This window comes from Mus caroli, chromosome 10 (genome assembly GCF_900094665.2).
Source record: "Mus caroli chromosome 10, CAROLI_EIJ_v1.1, whole genome shotgun sequence".
NCBI classification, from domain to species: domain Eukaryota; kingdom Metazoa; phylum Chordata; class Mammalia; order Rodentia; family Muridae; genus Mus; species Mus caroli.
In genome coordinates, this window is record NC_034579.1 from 101246378 (window position 1) to 101268568 (window position 22191).

The 22191-nt window shown below is 37.8% G+C and overlaps 1 protein-coding gene across 11 annotated transcripts in view; it reads left to right on the top strand.

Moving 5' to 3' along the window:
- The window catches only part of Ppp1r12a (protein phosphatase 1 regulatory subunit 12A), a 111062-nt gene extending 89255 nt beyond the window's left edge, over nt 1–21807 (top strand). For 6 of the 11 annotated variants that reach the window (XM_029482710.1, XM_029482715.1, XM_029482714.1 and 3 more), the window contains 12 exons: nt 1326–1416; nt 2459–2659; nt 2850–3021; nt 3913–4034; nt 6069–6134; nt 8888–8904; nt 10119–10254; nt 10810–10914; nt 13680–13727; nt 16050–16100; nt 17591–17763; nt 19030–19102. In XM_029482710.1, coding sequence (XP_029338570.1) covers nt 1326–1416; nt 2459–2659; nt 2850–3021; nt 3913–4034; nt 6069–6134; nt 8888–8904; nt 10119–10254; nt 10810–10914; nt 13680–13727; nt 16050–16100; nt 17591–17725 — 1144 coding nt within the window. In that variant the 3' untranslated portion in view covers nt 17726–17763; nt 19030–19102. Of the gene's footprint in view, nt 1–1325; nt 1417–2458; nt 2660–2849; nt 3022–3912; nt 4035–6068; nt 6135–8887; nt 8905–10118; nt 10255–10809; nt 10915–13679; nt 13728–16049; nt 16101–17590; nt 17764–19029 lie in introns of all 11 variants that reach the window. The other 5 variants (XM_029482712.1, XM_029482716.1, XM_021173750.2 and 2 more) reach the window with 2 other exon arrangements.
- Nucleotides 21808–22191: the final 384 nt, after the last annotated feature.

The following is a 22191-nucleotide window of genomic DNA, read 5'->3' on the forward strand; positions in this document are numbered from 1 at the left end:
AGATGCTAAGAACAATTAATCATATATTCTAGTCTTAGCAGACTTCAGAAACAATCAGAAATATGGACAGTAATCAATACATTCCCAATGTTTGAAAGGAATTGAGGCCCTCTAAAGGATTTAAGGGGAAACCCACTGCAGAGGGAGTGTGAATCTGCACTACTAGATTCTCTGAGTTTAAAGGGCTCGTAGAAGAGAGACAAACAGCATAAAACTCACAGCTGACTGCAGAGCTTGTTAAAGAACAGTGACTAACACAAGCTGACGTGAGCAGGACAGCTGACAGAGCCTCTCTAAAGAGGAGCATTCAAGTAAAGAAAACTGGCCTTGGAGAGCATGGCGGAGACAAGTCATTTAACACTGCTACAGCAAAGCAAAACAGGCCAAAATGGATATCGTAAGGGATTTGGAGTCAGGTTTGTGAAGGAAGATGTACATAAAAATATTTTAGTTATAGATAGAAAAGATAAAACCTTCACTCCCAGTTTTTGTTTGTTTGTTTTTTGGTTTGGTTTGGTTTGGTTCGGTTGTTTGAAACAGGCTCTCTCTGCATAGCCCTGTAGACCAGGCTGGTCTCAAACACACAGAGAAATGCTTCCTTCTGCCTCGCAGGAGCTGGGATTAAGAACATGGGCCACCACATGTCCAGCCCTCCTTTCCTTTTTTATATAATAAAAAATAACAGAACTTGGCTCGTTAAGTGGGCAGCGCTAGTAGTGGACTTGTGGGCCACTAGAGAAGTAACGTGGAATGAGGTGATTCTTAGAGGTTGGAGTCATCCTCTCTGTTCCTGTGAATTGGTTCTGTGCCAGTGAAGTGCTTATATCTCTTATCTCTTTTAATGGAGTAAAACATAATCTTCAGTCCTCTCATTGCTTCTTTAAAATTAAGACCATTAAATATAGAAAGGGAGAAATCAGCATGCTATACTAAGTATAACTGGTTCCTGTTCAGAAAGAAATGAGATGAAAAGCTTACTCAGTGGTTGGGAGCACTTATTCTTCTTGCAGGCCCAATTGCAGTTCCCAACACCCACATGGTGGTTCATAGCCCTCCCAGAGGGACCCAATGGTCATGTGAGCATCAGGCAGGCAAGTAGTATAGACGTACATATAGATAATTCACCTGTATACATAAAATAAAAATTGAATGAAAATGGTCATAATTGCATTAGTGAGTTTCAAAGCCAGGTACAAACATTTTCTGAAGATTCTTTTTTAACCCATTAAACACTGTGCTTGTTTGTTTTAATCACAAACATTGATAAGTATTTCTACTCATAAATATTGACTCTCCAACTAACAATTTTTTATTTATTACTGTAGGTCATACCTCACTCCTGTTAGGGACGAAGAGTCTGAATCCCAAAGAAAAGCAAGATCTAGACAAGCAAGACAGTCTAGACGGTCAACACAGGTATATCTAATGTGTACAATATAGAGAGCATATACATACTTAATAAGTGGGTTTTTCATTTTCACTCTGGGGGAAAAATCAGAAGAGATAAGGATGATGTAGTAATCCTCTTACAGCTTTTGTGTATAGACTTTAGGTATCACATTACAGCTAATCAGTATCCTTTGTCTCTTTGAATGTTGTTTTTTTAATCCCCTATTCCTAATTTGGTTTTTGGCACAGAACATATTCATAAGTGTTAGCATGTATTATAAGGTTTCCCTTTTTTTTTTTTTTTTGGTTTTCTAGACAAGGTTTCTGTGTAGCTCTGGCTCTACTGGAACTCACTCTCACTCTGTAGACCAGACTGGCCTCAAACTCAAAGATCCCCCTGCCTCTGCCTCCCAAGTGCCGGGATTAAAGATATGTGCCGCTGCCACCCAGCCATATGGTACCTTGTGATTATTAAAGTCTTATGAATGTGTAGTGATGATGGAGAAGAGGCCTAGTGCTCAGTATAGAAAACAGCAGATGGGGGTGTAAGAAGAGTGAAGAGTGTCTCTCTGGCTAGTGACTGTCTCGCTTCCTACTGGTCATTGTGATTATGAATGGCTGCCTTTCCTCCTCCTCAGAGCTCGGTAGCACGGGCTCAGCTGTTTGGACTTGGCCTGTAAAATGGTGTGGTTGCTGGGTCCTAAGCTACTTCCCATCCAGCCTGTTCTGAGGAGTCCAACCTGAACACTGAAGATTGTGTCAGACCTCAAGTTAACATGCGAGAATGAATGCATATAGTATATTATATAAATTCTCTAGATTGACTCTCCCTCTTCTAAATTAGATACATGTATTGAGGTTTTCCACCTCTTACTGTTTTCTTAGGTTTTGAATCCAGATTCTTACCTACAATTATAACTTCCCCAATTCCTATCGTTATTGTGATTTCATAAAATGAATGTGAGTCGCTATGTGAAAATAACATTCATATTTGATGGATCAACTTGTAAAGTGTTCTTTTTAAATGACCACTAATAGGTATCACAATGTATGCCTTTTTTGAGTGCAGGGGGTAACACTGACTGATCTTCAGGAAGCTGAAAAAACAATAGGAAGAAGTCGTTCTACGAGAACCAGAGAACAAGAAAATGAAGAGAAAGAAAAAGAAGAAAAGGAAAAGCAAGATAAAGAGAAACAAGAAGAAAAGAAGGAATCAGAAGCATCTAGAGAAGATGAATATAAACAAAAGTATTCAAGAACATACGATGAGGTAATGGTCTGCTTGGCTCTTAGCGTTCTCACAGTGCTGAGATGTATGGCCTCGTAAGCACTGTGACGTGCATGAGAGGCGTAGGCTGGAGTCTGACAGCTTTGGCATGATGAGAACGATATTGTTCTTTTGCAATCAGTTTGTGTTTTATGTGTCTTTAATATTTCAAATGGGTTTTGATGCTTCCCAGACTTACACACGTTACAGACCTGTGTCAACTTCAAGTTCAAGTGCTCCGTCGTCCTCCTCACTCTCTACTCTAGGAAGCACACTCTATGCCTCAAGTCAGCTCAACAGGCCAAACAGTCTTGTAGGTATTACCTCTGCCTACTCCCGGGGATTAGCCAAAGAAAACGAGAGAGGTAAGAAACCACCTTTTCTTTCCAGTAATCCTGGGAGCCGGTCTCCCTAATTAGTAGTGCAGCTGAAGTCCATCGTAAGCTGATGTACTGAGCAGAAACAGTGTGCAGTCATTAGTGTTCTGTACCTGTCTGCATTGCTAGCACATTCAAAGTCCTAATAATCCTGTAGTGCAGAGGCCATATACAGATAAGAAACGGACATCTTAAGACTAACATGTTTATATTGATTTGCATTTAATGAAAGATAACTTTTCAGAAGAAAGCATCTGCCCTTAGGATAGAAGTGAAGTGCTAGAAGACATGGTGGAGGCTGCAGGCTGCAACAGGGCTAATGCCACATGTCCCATTGTGTGCTTCCGTGTGCTTTCTCCTCTAGCACGGGAGTGCTGCGAGTAACTTGTTAACACACAATAATGACGAGCCTGCCTGCCCATCAGCCATTTTCTACACAACAAATATGTCTCTACGGATGGTTTATTTTGGACAGCAAGAATGTAGAGATAATTTGTTCTCATGATCATTAAACGTGTGTTTGTCATAATGGGAGATTAAAATGCAAGTTTATACCAAATATACATTTAGGAGTACTGATGGGGGCAAACATTATTTTAATTAAAGAAATCTAAGCTTTACAAAAGAGGCTAACAAAATTAGAGCACTATTTATTTTGTACATGCTAGGCGGGGGTATATGTGTGTGTGTAAGTGCGATGACACACCTGCAGAGGTCGGAAGATGCCTTATCTGTCCTTCTGCTGTGTGGTCCCCGGCCTGGCAGCATTCTGTTTACCCACTGAACCATCTAGCCGGCTCTAGAGCTGTTTTGACAGATGCTTGTAAAAACATTTTCAGGATAAATTGCAATCATGCTGTTTGTGTAATCCATAAATAGAGGGTGAGAAAAAAGAAGAGGAGAAAGAAGGGGAAGATAAGTCACAGCCTAAATCCATCAGAGAACGACGGCGACCCAGAGAAAAACGACGATCTACTGGAGTCTCCTTCTGGACACAAGATGTGAGGCCCTCTTAGAAACCCTACCCTCCCAGAAGTACTTGCTCATAGTTCCCTACATTGCTGAGAGGAGGTGGTTTAAATCAGCAGTCTATTGAGTTTTTAATGCTTTATAAACATAGTCACCAAGTAGCTAGATTTTGTGTGTGTGGTGTGTATGTGTGTATTTACTCCCTGAATCAGAAATTCTATTCCAATTTTGGAATAATTATAATGGCTATTGGTTATGGTATACACATTATTTTAAAATGCTAATAGACCCTTCAAAGAAAGATGCTTTCCATGTTGTACATTTAATCTTATTTTTATATTATAAGTGTACATAAAAGAACCTGGTTTTTTTTTTTTTTTTCAAACAATGCAAGATTACAGTAGTCCTGTGAAAAGAAAAATTTTCAACCTAGGGTTATTGGCCTCACTTGCCCAGCAGGTGCAAAGTTGTAGGCTTAATTCCCAGTACCACAAGTAAATAAATTTCTTTTTCTAGATCTCAGATTATAACCCTAATATTGCTATTTATTAGCAAATGGAATAATGTGGGGTGGCACTGTTAATGTGAAAATATTTATCTTTTATATAACAGTTTTAAGGGAACAAAATTATTTTTATAGTTTTTTGTTTTTTTTTTTTTTTTTTTGGTTTTTCGAGACAGGGTTTCTCTGTGTAGCCCTGGCTGTCCTGGAACTCACTTTGTAGACCAGGCTGGCCTCGAACTCAGAAATCCGCCTGCCTCTGCCTCCCGAGTGCTGGGATTAAAGGCGTGCGCCACCACGCCCGGCTTTATTTTTATAGTTTTAAATGTAGCCTCTTGGTAGTTTTTCTAATTTTTAGTAACTTATTTGCCAAGGATTACATTATACATTCTAGGCAAATAAATGCTTTGTTATTAATAGATGTAGAGTCTCAATCCAAAAATGAAGTTTATCTAGAAACATAATTAGTAAGTGTAGTTTCATGACAGCATAAAAATGGCAGTACAAAGTCATATTTTCTCTCAGTTTTCATCATTCTTATTTTCAAACTTAAGGGCATTTGAGTATACAACTGTATTATGTTTTTGAAGTACACCTATGCTGTTATATCTAGCAGTACATTTCTTTTAAATGCTATAAAAAATGTTCCTCTGTAAACTGTATACATTCCTCCACTGAAGGTCACCCAGTTGAACTAACCCGCACATCTCCATAGGCTGCTCTTGCACTTAACAAAGTCTACCTTTGTGGCTGGGGAGCTATAACACTACACTAGGACAATAATCAAGGATGTATGTGGCTGGTTTTGATTTTTTGTTTTTGCTTTTAGAATCATAAAACCAGAAATAAAGGTTTAGGAAATTATACACATTTATCCTAAAGTAACCTTATATCAAAAGTGTAACTTGCAGCTTCCAAAGTACAGGCAGAAACTCTTAAAAGTAGATTAAAAAATTTTTAAAACAACAAAGTTTTGAAAGCTGGGAGATAATGATGCCTAAGTGAGAATGAATGGTAAGGAGCCAACAGGGAAAAAAGCAAATTGGTTTGTTTCCTTTAAAACTTCTAATTTGGGCTGGAGAGATGGCTCAGCGGTTAAGACTGCTCTTCCAAAGGTCCCGAGTTCAAATCCCAGAAACCACATGGTGGTTCACAACCATCTGTAATGAGATCTGATGCCCTGTTCTGGTGTGTATGAAAACAGCTACAGTGAACTTACGTATAAAATAAATCTTTGGACAGGAGCGAGCAGAGGTCCTGCGTTCAATTCCAAGCAACCACATGATGGCTCACAACCATCTGTACAGCTGTAGTGTACCCACATACATAAAATAAATAAATAAATCTTTTTAAAAAATTAAGCTTCTGATTTAAAATAGATTTAAAGGTTTTAATATAGAAAGGTTTGAACACACCTAAAAGCTTCATGGTATAATTTTTTACAGAATCATTTTCAATTCCAAAAGTTAAAAAAAAAAAAACTTTCAGTGTGTCTGTTTTGCTTTTTGTTGTTGTTGTTTTTCGAGTGTTTGTTTTTGTAACACAATCTGACAATGTGCTTTAGAGTGATGAAAATGAGCAAGAGCGGCAGTCAGACACTGAGGACGGCTCAAGCAAAAGAGAGACGCAGGTGAGCAGCTGGCGTGCGTGTGTGTGTGTGTGTGTGTGTGTGTGTGTGTGTGTGTGTGTGCGTGCGAGCGAGCATTGCCTTAGGCTCTTGAGAGTATGAAGCAGTGTAAACTAGCAGCTCTTTGCCTGGCCCAGGTGACTGAATGGACATTGCTTCTAGACCCAAGTATACTTATTTTGACCCAGAAGGTTGTTTTGCTCCTTAGGCAAGCAAGTAGACAGCCAGCACATTGAGAAAGTTAGTACTGAGGAGAGAAGTGGAACAGAGGGACTCACTTGCCACGGTGGCCTGATGGCCTGACCTTGATCCATAAAACCCAAAGGGTGGGAGAAGAGAGCCCCACCACTACCACACACACATAAAGCAGCAGCATTGGTATCAAATTTTAATTTAAAAATACATATCAGAGGTTAAGACTGCTGCTCTTCCAGAGGTCCTGAGTTCAAATCCCAGCAACCACATGGGAGCTCACAACCATGGGCTCTCCTGCCCTCTTCTGGTGTGTTTGGAGACAGCAACAGAGTACTATTATATAATATATGCATACATCTTTTTTTTTTTTTTAAGATTTATTTATTTATTATATGTAAGTACACTGTAGCTGTCTTCAGACACTCCAGAAGAGGGCACCAGATCTCGTTACGGATGGTTGTGAGCCACCATGTGGTTGCTGGGATTTGAACTCTGGACCTTCGGAAGAGCAGTCGGGTGCTCTTACCCACTGAGCCCTCTCACCAGCCCGCATACATCTTTTTTAAAGAAAAAAATGTTGAGGTTTTTAAGCTTATTATTTCCACTTCTAGATATTTATTCCCAAGGTTGTAAATGAAATATATAAAGATAACTTTATAGAAAATACATTGCAACATTGCTTGTAAAAATAAAACATTGAAAATAGAGAAAGTCAATGCATATGCAAAGGTTCCTATGATTTTCCTGGCAATTTGATGTACAGAATCATTACCGGTTATTGTCTAGGGACTGGGGGAGTGGACGGGAGGCACAGAAGATTACACACTGTAGCTATTTATGTCAACTGATTTCTCAAAAAGGTAGAAAGGATATTTTTATTTTGGAGAAAGTTTAAATAGGGACTAAGGTCATGCTACATGAAGTAAGCAAGACAGAGAAAAATATAATTGTGGTTGCGCAGTCTAACGAAGTCCAACTCGAGAAATAGAAACTCAGCTGGTGCTCTCCAGGGCGGGTGGAGCAGGGGGAGAGGTGGTTGTGTGTGTGCTGAATCTCACGGCATTGCGAACATACGTAATACTAGTATTCTACATCATTTAAATAATTTAAAATTTTATGGAGTTTGGAAGTTACAATTTAGCTTAAAAAATAATTAATGGTAACACCATGATTCTTAAAGACCTAGAATTCGAGTGGTTCCTGATTGCTAGTCTCAGTCAGCAAAACTCGTAATGAATGTGGCACGCGCATCCGTTAGTTGTCTGCATTTTATAGAATTTAATATCTTTACATTTTAAGGTTTTTTTAAAGATGTTAAATTTTTTTAGAAACTGAAGAGTTAAGTCAATAAAATAAAAATATAAGTACTGAAAGCAAGGGCAAGATTAATTTTGCAAAGGAAATTTGAACCGACTTTAGTAAACCATTTTTAGTCTGAAAAAATTAAACATTTCTGGGGGAACATAGTAATTTTAGAACTTGTAGAAATTACAAATATTGAAACTCAAGAGTTTTAACAAACCAATTCTGAATGGTTATTTTATGGAAAATTATACATTAAGTGATAAAGGGAGGAAGCTAACCCCCCCCCCCCAAAAAAAAAAAACCCTACATTCATCTCTTTCTTAGTTAGGATTCCTGTTGCTTCAGTGAAACACCATGACCAAAAAGCTAGTTGGGGAGGAAAGGGTTACAGTTGCACAACACTGTTCATGATTGAAGGAAGTCAGGAAGGACAGATGCTGAAGCAGAGAAGGAGCTGATACAGAGGTCATGGAGGGATGCTGCTTCCTAGCTTGCTCCCCCAGGCTTGCCCAGTCTACTTTCTTATAGGACGCAGAACTACCAGCCCAGGGATGACACCACCCACAGTGGACTGTACCCTCCCTCCTTGATGAATAATTGAGGAAATGCCTTACAGCTGGATCTCATGGAGGCATCTCCTCACCTGATGAGGCTCCTTCCTCTCTGATGATCCAGCTTGTGTCAAGTTGACATGACAAAAAAAAAAGTACAATCCCAATTATTTATCTTAGCAATCATTTCTTGATAGGAAGATAGGAACTTCAGTGATACGTGCTGAAAATAGTCATATTTAATATAAAGCTAGGTGTTTAGAATGTCAAATAGTGTATATATACTATTCTATAGAGAACATAGCCATTTGACTGCCTCATAGTAATGTCTTTAAAAATAAGAATGAATCAAGTGCTTGCCTCAAAGTGTCACAAAGTAAACGTGTACTGATGTCACCTTCTCCTGATTATAAGCAATGCATAGTTCTTAGTCCTTTTAGTTTCCTGTTTAAACAGTAAGTACACTCTACAGAAATGTTTCCAAATGTGATTGTATTGTTTTAAACATGCAAAAATATAAAGTGAGTCTGTGTTCTAAAGTTTCCCTAAAAGTGAGCATACTAAAAGAAAGCATGCATAATGAGTGAGTTTAATAGTGTGAACATCATTGTTACCTTCCTTAGGTGTTCATATAAATCTCAGTTAACAGTTTAATGAAAAAATAAAGTTTAATATGCTTTTTTGGTTTTGTTTTTTACTTTCTAGACGGATTCTGTTTCCAGGTATGTTTAATCTTTTTTCCTGTTTTTTTTTTTTTCTCTCATTTTTACTGTTGATAAAAGAATATGTTGCTGGATGCTTATTGATTTTGTAGATTTATAGCATTAAATGGGCAGTATAAATCTGAAAAATCATAGATGGCCTAGGCTGGCAAGATGGCTCAGCAGCTGAAGTGCTTGCTACCAAGCCTAACGAGCTGAATCAATTCCACACGGTGGAAAGGGGGACCAACTCTCTCAAGTTGTCTTCTGCCTGTGCATGTATGCAGTTGTGGCATGTGCACACACACACACACAAAAGAGCAATTTTTGAAAATACACAATTTTTTAAAAATTAAGTATGATGACCTAATCACTGTTATTAGTTTTCTGTGTTAAGGGGTATCACTTTTAATTCATTGGTCATTATAATAAGTTACTGTGAAGAAAGAATGTTCCCAAATCAGTGTTCCTTTTTCTTAGGCTTTTCCATTTTTCTTATTTCAACATTAACCATCTCACTATTAACATCAGAAACTGATAAAAACCCACACCTGGCCAGAAATATATTGAATTAAGTACTCAACATCCTCTCCTTAAAAGGAAATGGCTAAGTGAAGGTATTTTCACATCATCTAGCTCACAGTCACTCTAGCCTTGATTATAATCTTGACCCATTTCCCTTGCCCACAGCTGGTGACCAAAGGCCTTGAGAGACCGAGAATAAGTTTTATGTACTGATGATTCTTTGAACTGAAATATAAAGCAGTAGCACTTATCAGAAAAGGTATCTGAGCCAAACAACAAAGGAATTCACAGTTCTGATAGCACACTTCCTTTTTAAGATAAACCCATTATTAACACTTAGAAAATTCATTGATTATTTCATCAAATCTAAGATGTCACTAATTTTAAACATTACTATATACCACCAAAAAAGGAAAGGTGTTGCCAGTTAGACCATAGTGAATCATGGTATAAATTGTTATAGCATGATAAAATATGAAAATGTCATTTAAAACTTTAAATAATTTAGCATAATATGAAAAGGTTTGACTTTTATTTATTGAAAGCAAGAATAACTTCCCATTTATTATATATCACAAATTGATAATAGCTTACAGAGACTATTACTTATCACCTGGGAATATCAAGGATATGGATACATAATCAATGTGTACTAACATAATTTGTGGAAGACTATAATGAAGTCTCTGTTTTCAACTCAACTTTTGAAGGTATGACAGCAGTTCCACATCATCAAGTGATCGGTATGATTCCTTGCTGGGTCGCTCTGCTTCATACAGTTACTTAGAAGACAGAAAACCTTACAGTAGCAGGCTAGAAAAGGATGACTCAACTGACTTCAAAAAGGTGTGTGGGTTATTTAGTTTGTGTTTTGTACATTGTGTTTGTGTATGCTATTTATATTTTAACAGTAGTCTGAAAAACTTACTTATAAAGAAATCAATATTTTGAAATAACTTATTTTTTATTAGTTTCTAACAGCTAATAGTAGGTAACATATAAATAGCCATGTCTTAGAGAGAGGAAAAAAAAAATACCCATGGCTTTATATTTGTTGTGTCTGTCTTGCTGGAATGAGCTGAAAAGGGCCATTCAGAAGGACGAAGTATGAGTCTATGTACACACTTCCTTTGTTTCATTATTTTTTTTCATTTGATGTTTTGTTTGTTGTTTAGACACAGTCTTCCTATTTATTGTTGTTTAGACACAGTCTTCCTATTTATTGGCCTCAAACTTGCAAGTTACTTCTAAGCAATTTGTATATATTTAAATAATTATAATATGTTGTCAGTATATTCTTTATAGTAAACATCTACATTAATTTTCTATTTTAATATTGTAGTCATTGAGGTCTCTTTAGTATAACAACAAAAGTAATCTGTTCTTCATTAATTTTTCTAGCTTTATGAACAAATTTTAGCTGAAAATGAAAAGCTAAAAGCACAGCTACATGATACAAATATGGAACTAACGGATCTAAAGTTGCAGTTAGAAAAGGCTACCCAGGTTTGTACCTTTTTCTCCAGATAACAGGGTGACTTAATATACCTAAAAGCTTTACATCTAATTTATGTGTAATATTAGTTCTGAATATATTTGTTATTTATAATGCTTTATTTAGGAATAAAAGGGAATCAACATAATTAACAGTTAGCTGATTTCTGGAATATAAAAATACAGAAGTAATGTCATATAGAAAGAATTCAAAAGTTTTTTGTGATGCAGAAAATCGAACCCTAAAGACACTTAAGTGTTCTCTGTCAGAGCTGCATACATCTGCAACCTCCCATATTTCTTCATAATAATTAGTATGTGAGGCTGAAGAGATGGCTCAGTAGGTAAAAGCACTGGCTACTCTTCCAGAGGACTCAGGTTTGGGTTCCAATAGCTATGTTAGAGGTTCTCAACCTGTGGGTTGCAACCACTTTGGAGGGGCTTCAAATAACCCTTTCACAGGGGTCACCTACAGCCATTAGAAAACATAGATATTTACATTTCAATTCATAACAGTAGCAAATTACAGTTGTGAAGTAACAACAAAAGTAATTTTATGTTTGGGGGTCACCACATGGGGAACTGTTATATATCAGAGGGTCACAGCATTTGGAACACTCAGAAATACTAATCTACATGGTGGTTCACAGTGGTCTCTGACTCCAGTCCATGAGATCTGATGTGCTCTTCTGATCCCACAGGAGCTTTGGGCACAGACGTTCGTGTGCAGAAAACACCCATATATGTACAGCTTTTTTCAGAATTGTAAAGAATGTGTGCTATAAAGAGTTCCCGTTGTTCAAGTAAAGGTGATCTGAGCTCGTCAGTTAAGGAAATTTCCTGCTAATCTAGGAATCCAAATTCAGTTCCTAATCCTGAAGTGTCTCACACACAGTTCAGCTCATGCCCATCTGTGAATACCAGATGATAGCCTCTTCTGACCTCTGAAGGAGCTCAGTCCCACCCTTCTTTCTGTGTGTCTCCTTCTCCCTCACCCTCTCTCTTCTCCCCCCTCTCTCCCATTAGAAAGCTCTTCTATGTAGTCATGCCTGAGAATGTCTACTCTTTTCTGACTTCTTTCTGTGGAGCAGCTTGGAGATGACAAAGCTCAGATTTTTGAGCCTAGAAACGTGGACTTATTTCCCAGGTCTTTTCCCATGAGCACTGCATCTGAGACGTGATCGTTTACCTCTTCCTCCTTTCCTCATCACTTTAAAGAGACAAGAAAACAAAACATTTACCAAAGAATAACACGGGGCTACATATTTTATTTCTTGAAGACTTTTGTAGAAGTCTGTATGTTAAAGGCTCTAAGGACTGCTTTAATTCTTAAGAAAACAAACTTGTAAAGCAGTTATTAGATTCCAACTTGAAAGAATTCATCTAAAATTGTCTATTCATCTCTGAATTATACTGCAAGCTTCTTTTTTACCCAGTTTTTATTTCGTAAAGTTCATTTTCTATATTGAACTCTTGTTGCGGTGTCTTTCCCCCCTTGTTTCTAACAACTGCTGTCTTAAAAAACAATTGTCTAGCCAGGCGGTGGTGGCACACGCCTTTAGTCCCAGCACTCGGGAGGCAGAGGCAGGCGGATTTCTGAGTTTGAGGCCAGCCTGGTCTACAGAGTGAATTCCAGGACAGCCAGGTCTACACAGAGAAACCGTGTCTCGAAAAAAAAAAAAAAAAAGCAGTTGTCTGCACACAACAGATGCTGTGCTAAATTCCAGAGTCATTTAAAACCTGCAGTCTTTTGAGACGGTTTATTGTGAAGATAAACAGAAAGGAAGACAGAAAGCAGTAGCACGCTTCATAGTATGGTGCTGAAATAACTCAAATGCCCTTCATTCAGGCTGCATAAGTACCAGGCCTTTGAGCATATAGCAGGCACACATTGTTTTAATTCTAGGGATTTGGTCCTGTTTTCTCAGTAAAGTTACCACCCCTGTTTACCTGGACTGATGACGCTCTCTCTGTTGCATGGTGAATCCACTGAGCTGGGTTTTCACTGCTGACCTTGCTTACCTCTCTCTGTTCCTCCTTTTCTGTGTGGCCTTTTGTCATCTTAATTTTTCTGGTCAGTTTAATTCTGATTAATCCTATTTCTTACTCAAACTCTGTAGAAGAGGAAAATCGATAATAGTTTTCATGCCGTCTGGACCTGCTTGGTAAAATAACTAGCTGGACACAGTCTTCTGCATAGTTTAGGTCCCGAGCTGATAGAAAATGCCTGAGAGCTGGGGGGGTAGGGGGGGTGCTTGCAGGTATTGAAGATGTAGCTCAGTAGTGCAAAGTGTGTTCAAGTCTGCCTCTGAAAGAAAAGAAAGGTGGTGCTCTGCAGTCGTGGATACATACAGATTTCTGATTCTGGAGTCAGAGAGGCAAATCTCGGAGTGACCGGCTGAGGCATTGTCATCCAGCCTGCTAATCAGCCGCCCTTACTGGGGGCTGGAGTCTGGTCATTCAGATGTGCTGCTCCTGATGGATTAGGAAGGCGGGAAGCCTGCGCGGGAAGGCTGGGATACTTGTCATGCCCTTGAAGGTGCTCCTCCTCACACTCTGTAAAATGACCATCTGATCGTAAACGTCACTTTTATCATTTCAGCACATACCCTTTTTAAATTTTTATTTCTTAATTAAATTTGCCTATTATACCACCTGAATATGTATTATGCCACCTGAAAACTGTTATTTTTTTTTACAACATCTCAGTGGAGAGTTACATTGTATCCCTCATCTTTATTACATGTTCATCTGTTTTCTTAATTTCTTTATTACAGAGACAAGAACGATATGCAGACAGGTCACAATTGGAGATGGAAAAAAGGGTAAGTGCCCATCTTCCTGAATTAGTAGTGTTTGGATGAGCGGCAGTAGATTTGGTTTTGTTTCTGAGGATGGTAGTTGGGTATTCCAAACAAGAGGAAATGCTGATAGAGGAAATCCTTATATCCCTTTCTTTGTTCTACAATATTTTGGTTGGTTGTGATCTGCACTTGTACTTCTCTCCGTTGTTATCATTGCTCGGAGTCCAGACATGACCGTAGCAATAGTCTGAAACGTGATCCAGATGTTGAAAGGAACCTATATAATGCAGCACATGTGAGTGGCAGCTAGGCTTACAGGTGTAGAAGAACAAGGTGTATCACAGGAACCGTGATGTGCATTCTGTAAGTCAAAGAATAAGTAGCAGAAGCAGTTGATGGGGAAGCATTGTCCTTCCCCAACATTTTTATTTAATTACCAGCTTGACTTTTCACACAAAAAAAAATACTAAAATGGTACAGAATAAAATAAAATATACTACATTCAACGTCTGTGGTATTTATTGAATTGTTCTGTACAGTAGTTCGCCTTTTATTATAATTTTAACAAAGTTTATAAATAGTATTTAGACGCCTTTTTAAAGATTGATGTAGCTAGTAGTTGCTAAAAGTTCAGAATCATGTATTTTATTAAATTTAATATTATTGGATATTGTTTGTATTGCTGTATATCTACTTATATGTAACAATGAATTTTATCCCTAAAACATATAGAGTGACTAAGATCAGTTCTTCTACCTGTATAAATAGTTAATGTAGAAAATATTGTGAAATAGAATAAAACAACACTTTTTAAAGAGTATTTTTTACAAAGTCAATGATTATTATACAAATTTAAGCACAAGAAAGAAGTAAACGCATCAGTGATATTGTCGAGTATACGAAATTGCTAATTTAGTGCCTGTCGTTGGGATACACACACATTTTTATTCTGCTCTTCTCACCTGACCTTGTTTCTGCTTGTCAAATGCAGATAAATTACAGAGTAGCTCATGTACTCCTGTTTAGAAGGCCTTGGTGGTTACAGTTTAATTAGCATGCAGATTAATGTTAGAAGTGGCCAACATGTATTTGATGTCCTCCACATGTAAGGCAGATTCGATGCTAAGCGGTTTACATGTATGGTTTTTCCTTTAACTATTAGCAGTTTCCTTGAGCTAGTAGGCTAGGCAATTGGAAAGAGTGTTCCAGTGTTACCCTATAATTGATTTAAAACCTTAAATATACCTAGTAAAATTGAGGTTTGTTGGAGTATTGCTTATCAGTCCAGACAAGATATATATATATAAATATTTATGGGTTTTGTATATACACACACATATTTTACAAAGTTGTAAGGATCAAATATAAAGCTATTTTGCTGGTGTTTTGAGAAGGACAGTGGTTTATGTGAATTTGTCACTGTTATGTTCTTAGCTAGAAGGTCTTTAATAAAGTAACACGTGCTCTAAACACATTGACATTTATAATAAGTGTACGACATTACTAAATATTAACATTAATTGTTAATCTGGGAAAGAATGTCATTGAGATAGTTTCAGTGTTGTTAAACTAAATGTAAATGGTTTGTATCTGAAAGGTGACCGGCAAGAGTCATTATCTTCTGGGCGGTATGACCTGACCAGTTTTACAGTTCATCCATGACTGCTGCTTGCTTCCGCTTAACACTTTACCAATGCTTCTCATATAAGGGAAAATAAAACAGGACACTGCAATAATACATTGTGTGTTGGCTTTGCCTGCCACTCTTTGAAATGAATTTAAAATAAATGTTGTAGTTGCTGTCCTATATTCACCGCATTAATGCTGCACACTGTATCAACCTCTATGACTAAATCTGTATAGCTGTAGAGTAAACTGAATAACTAACTCACAGTAAACATTGTGAGCAGAGGAGATGAGTTTCTCTGAGATCGTTTGTAAGTGTAAAGCGCACATAGTTTAGGCACGGTTGCTTCTTGCTCCTCTGCTCCTGACACTGTAGTGTAAGTGCATCTTTGTGTGTGTGTGTTCTTTTCTATATAGTCTTCAGCCTTGATATTGGCTTACTCTATCCCTAAGTTTATCTGAACTAGAAAGACAAGCATTTGAATATGTTGTATAACACCCTACTAGAAAGACAGAGCGTTAATGAAAGCCTGTGGGAAGTAATTTCAAAGATCTGCAGCTCATTCCCCAGTTCTGGAAAGCTCCTACACAGCACCAGCATCACATCTCTTATTCACTGCTCTTGATTTTATGTTTAATGCTCAAGTGTCACCATGTCACAGTACACAAGACAGTGTGAGTATAATTGAGTAATTACTGGTCTCTTCATTGCTCTAGGAACGAAGAGCTCTAGAAAGAAGAATATCTGAAATGGAAGAAGAGCTCAAAGTAAGTAAGCCGTGCTGTGAAGCGCTGCTAGCCTCCTGGTCATGGTCTCCATTCTGACGGTCACTTGTGAATTCTCTAGGTCAGGTTTCTCTTCCTAAGCCCAGCTCTTAATAATCTACAAGAGGAGTTAAAACTTAAAACACTTTTGTTACATTTCCCACTTATTTGTTTATGTGTTATGTTTATATGCGTATGGATGTGCACGCTATGTGTGAGTGTTGAGTCAGAGGAAGGAGTCGGTCTTCCCCTTCCACCATATAGGTCCTGGGCATTGAACTCAGGCCATCCGGTGTGAAGCAAACCCTTTACCCCCTGAGCCATCTTGCCAGTGCAAGATGTAATTTTGCCAGTGTAATCGTGTAATTTATATTAATTTTTTCACAATTTTATACCTGTATATAATTCATTCTGGTTATGATCATCCCCCACCTTCTTTCTGCTTTTTTCTCTACAAACTCCCTTAACATTCATGTCTGTTATGTCATCTCATCTCCTGAAACTAGCCAGCGCCATCTGTGTGATGACAGTGGGTTTGCTTGGGTTGGGTTTGGTTTGGTTTAGTTTGGTTTTTAAAGGCAGTGCCTCACTATATAGATCTTGCTGGCCTTGAACTCACAGAGATCCTCCTTTGTCTGCCTCCCAAGTACTGAGATTAAAGGTGGGAGTCACTTCATCCTGTGACCATGGGTTTGGAATTACTAACCAATTTGTATGATGCTTCTAATATCCAGGTATAAAAAACTTAAATAGTTACAGGATGTAAGGTTGATTAGCGCTGCACATTTCCTTTTGTAGTTCAATATTTCTTTGAGGGTAAACCATAGAGGGGGACAAGAAAAGATAAAAATTTCCTTTAAAAAGAAACCTTTAAAAAAAGATACTGAGGCTGGGAATATAACTCAGTTGTAGAGGACCAGCCAGCCCTAGAGGGTCATTCGGTCTTCGGGGTTAAAGTAAAATAATGATCTGAGAGTGACAGACAGGAGAATCAAACTCTCACCTCTGGTTGTGAGTTTTGGGTTTTTTTTTTTTTAATGTTGAACAGTGCAGAGGGATAAAAAGGTGTGGTTAATTGATTAACTGTTATCACTTTGTGTGTGTGTCTGTGTGTGTGTGTGTGTGTGTGTGTACATATATAACATGTCACATAATTAATAGTATAAGATAATGATACCCTTATCAGCACCTCAGAATTATGCTTATAAAATTAGAATTTCAAATTTTAAACATTTCACTGAATTAGTTTGTAATTAGACCATTATTTTTAATTAGCTTTGAAAAGTAGAAGCAAGTCTCTTGTATTTTGATATATATTGCCTAGCTTGATGTGGAATTTTAGCAGTAAATTATTTACTGTTCTAAATGTGTTGGAGTATTCCTTTAAATTTTCATTTTTTTAGTTCATTTCCTATGATTCTATCTGTTCTTATTGTACCTTTGAGTATTTCCTTATTTTTTATTCTTATTTCTTTATGTTCTGATTCCTGCAGAGCCTGCACCAAATAAACCAAATTGAGCCTCTGAGGGAGCTAAATGAGAGGCTGCTGGCTGAGAATAGGGCCTTGACCAGAGTGGTAGCCAAGCGCTCAGGGTTCTGTAGGCATCTGCAGCCTGTGAGCCTGTAATTCATAGTCTCATCATTGCTCCTTGGTAGACCAGGCGGGTGTGTCTGTTAGTAAGCGTGTTTTCGTAAAAGCTCACAACTACAAATTAATACATGTGTCTAGAACTATCACATACATAACTGTTTAACTATGCATGGCTTCTCAGAACATTAAAATTATCACTAATTGTATATCGCAACTGATAACCCACAGTAAAATTAGGGACTGGGTTAGGAGTGAAGACTTCTCTGACCTTTTGTAAAGCCCACTCAGGTTTCCTTCGCTTCAAACATAATTTAGATCTATCTAGTATTTATTGTCTTTTATGAAATACAAAGTAACATCCAAATTAACCTGAAGATTGGGCCAACTATGTCTGCCTTTGAAAATAGTGTCATTTGTGCTCAGTTCATCCTGTCTTCACTGTCCGTTAGAGTCCCACTGGCAGCCTCAAGGCTCTGGATTACCCCTGGACACTGAGCTCAGGAAGAACTATGTGTGGCTCTCTGTGGGGGTCACTCTACAAAAAAAAAAAAAAAAAAAAAAAAAATATAAATCCCTGCTTGTGGACGTTGTACATCGTGGTGCGCACTAGGCTCCGCACCACGATGTACAACGAAAAAAAAAAAAATCTTAATATCCAAAATAAAAACTATTTCATTTCCTAGTCAATCTGCCAAAGTGCATCGTTTCAGTTGCCCTCAGTAGAAAGTTAATGTAGTTTCTAACATCACCCTCGCCTTCAATTTGTCTGTCAGCAAGAGAATATTGAATTGGTTTTTTTAAATATATACTACTCTATATACGTTGATGATTTCCATTTAATGCTTGCCTTTCTTTGATCAGACACTATTAGGCCATCAGACTTGGGTCCTGTAGATGAGTTCTTTAAGAAATGTTATTAAATTCAGAAGGAGTCCTCTGGCTTTTGTAGTTAACCTGGGGTTTTTGTTTAGTGGTAGTGTTATCTGGCTTAGGTGTTGACAAGAGCTAGGGAAGTAACTCACAATATGATTCTGTCCTAACAACAGGCCTCATTTCACGGCTGCTCTAATACAACATGCTTGTGAGTCATAAAATCCAGTAGTCTAGTGAATTCAAGTGAATAATTTTGAGAGATAAACTTTCATCCCATCATTTATCAAACTAATTAGCTTATAAGCAGTGTTCTCTCCTTCTGGTATATGTTTTAGGCATTAGAAACACATTAACTGACAAAGCTTGGTCATGTGTTTTGTGGTGACTTTGTGACATTTGTGCAGAAGCTCGCTTTGCCCTTTGTACTGAAATGGAACTCTTCCCTTGTATTGTTTGTCTCCTCATAGATGTTACCAGACTTAAAGGCAGACAACCAGAGGCTAAAGGATGAAAATGGGGCCTTGATCAGAGTTATAAGCAAACTTTCCAAGTAGGACAGGAGGCAGAGAAGCAAAGCAGCAGGACTTGCACGCTCCCCAGTGGACCACAGTGGCAGTCACTGGACGCCGGAGGAAAGAACTCTCGGAGACTGTCATTTTCCGACATCCTGCCAAACGCCCTTTTATCTAGGAGTTTTGTTTCGTTTAATTTTTCTGCCCACCCCGTTGGTTGTCAAGACCATTGTTTCATGTTAAAGCAGCTGCTGAGAAGATTTTTTTTCAATGACTGAGAAAACTTGTTTACAGCTCCAGCAAATAAAGAAAGTGTTCAAGGCCAGATATGCCTCAGATATTTAACCCGTAAGCCTTAGTTGTACATAAATACTTTTGTGTCAACAAAAACTTCCAGCTCTCACAGAAGACAGTTAGTCAACAGGTTTTTTGTTGTTTGGTTTTTTTTCTTTTTTCTTTTTGATGTGCCACAGTTTCTAGTTTCTCGATATTTAAATTGTTTGCTTTCCATCTGAGTTTGGGTTTGTATTTTTTTTTTTCCTTCTAACTCTTCATGTGTCAGAGTCTCTTTATGTTCACAGCCTTCTCATTTACAGAAAACTTGGCTCTTCTGAGCGTCTTGTCACGTGTTAGGCTGACGTGTTGTCTCCCACCTGGAATTGAATTGCGGTGGGGCACTTGCTGTCACTGTTTGTGCAATACGCATTTATTTCTTACATGAGTGCTTTAACGTCCATTGAAATTTGATCTTTCCAGTCCTATCTTCTGCCCTCATCTGTCACTTTTTGTTTTTTATTGTAGTATAAGATGCTAGATGCTGTACTCTTCACATTCATTTTAGCAGGTACTGAGTGACGCTGTATATATAAATAAGTGTATTGTTTTGATTTTTAGACCACCACATGGCATGCTTGACTATTTTCTTAATTCAGATGTCTGCAGTGCACAGTGGGCTACTCCATAAAGGTCTTTAGAGCAGAGCTCGCTCACAGTGGGGCAGGAGGACCTGAAAGATCCTGCGTTTTATGGGACCTCCCCTTCCAAGCTTTTCTACTGTAAACTGCTTTGCTTTTTTTTTTTTTTTCCATTCGGTAGTAGTCAGACCTGATTACAAAGTTGCATAAGAGAATCGCTTCACATTTCACACGCCTATATTTATCTGAGTGCCGTCTGAAACTGTTGTGCTAGCCACAGTAGTGCTAGGAGATCCTTTGCAGACTTAAATCTGTGAGTGGTGTTAAGTGCACTGTTATTGCCATGTGAGGGGACATCAACTCTGATCCCACCACCATGTTCAGACCGTTTTTATACATTTCAGTGGCCTTTTTTTAAGGAAAAAACTAAGCAAAATGAAGTCCATAATGAAAGTGGCTTTTATTTGGACAAATAACTTTTATATTTTCATCAAACCATGCAAAAAAAATATATATATTACATCTTCCTGGCACATAACTGTCTCCTTAACCATTGAACAGTTCAGCCATTTGAATAAATTGTACATTTAAAGCGTATAGTAGCTGACTGTATTATTGAGTGTATTGTGTACTATATTAAATGTGAATTTGTACCCCTCCATTTTAAAAGGTCATTGTGTTCTACTGCCTATTTTAGATTACTCTGGGGATGGGAAAGGGTGTTTTGGTAAGTAGAATTTAAGTCCTCTCTCTTGATTGGTTTTGTGAAGATATAAGGTTATACTCTTACTACCAAGCTCAGGATTCTTTTAAAGGTACAAGGATAGGTGTGAGGATTTATTTTTGGTTATATTTGAACTGTATGAATGGTGGGTCTGAAAACAGAGTATTTCACGGTCTAATGAGGAGGTAAAATATGCGGCTAATTGATCAGTTTGAGTGACTGCAACGTGTTCTGGGTGCACAACAGTTAGGCATGCTGTGGTTTGTATTTGTGAAGTTGGATGCCTGTGAAGAATGAGTAAATACATGTTTCTAATATTTTAGTGTTTTGTATTTAGGTTATTTATTCTTTGTATCTAAAATTGAACAGCTACTGTGCTATATTGACTTTATCGGTAGTACTGAGCAGACCTTGTTTCTGCATGAAACTAGTTGCAAAACCCACTATTTTGGAAATAAAAATGTATTTTGACATATACAAATAAAATGAATAAAACTATTTTAAATGTGTGAACTTTTAATGAAAACAGTTTAAATCTTGTTCTGAGATATTTAAATTCTGCATGGGTATTTTTTCACTAAATGCTTTACATGGATAACAGTTTGAATAATTTTTGAAATTGTAATATTGTGATAATTTGCACAGCAATGTACATGCTCATCTGTAAATGCGAACTTAACTGCCATATTTATGCAATCTGTGTACCAATTTGGACAAATGTTTATGTATTTTACATAAAGCTGTCTGTATGCAGAATCTGAGAGCTAGTTTTTTTATGCCAAGTGGATAAAAATAATGGTAATTAAGATTCAAGATAGTTGCTTTGTAGCATGAGATTCCATTTCCATAAACATTTGCAGTGTTTAAAAACTAAACTTCTGGTTTTTTCCTTAGCTGTAGACTCAGGCATAAGAACATACACAAAGATACCATTCCACTGAAATTTTAAATCCTTTCCAGTACCATTATTTTCCATCTTAGGTTTGCCGAGGGTTCAGTCCACCAGCACAGCTCTAGGTGGCTGAGTTGCACTTTTAACTTCTTATGTGGGCCTTTGGGCAGGTACCTAAAGTAAACCATGTTCTTTTCTCTGGATTTCCAGTACTTTGTGTATTTTTGTTCACAGCATTGTCTGGGTTGCTCTTGTTTTTAAAATGAAGAAAAACATTTCAGATACGACTGTCTTGAAAGCCAAGGAAAGGGAAGAGAGAATCTGCAGATGCATCTCAGAGAAGATGCCCGTGAAGAGGGATGTGGGGGTTGCTCATCACTAGGCTTCCTTTACCTAAAACTATTTCCACTGCCGGGCCTGGAAGCACAAGCTAAACAGCTGAACAGTAGAGGCTGGAAGGTCCATTGAGTGTTCAAGGTTTTTCTTAGCTACACAGCAGGCCTGAAGCCAGGCTAGACGACAGGAGGCCCTGTCTCAAATAAGCAAGAGAGAAAATACATTGAATTGCCATTTAGTCTTCTTGGCTT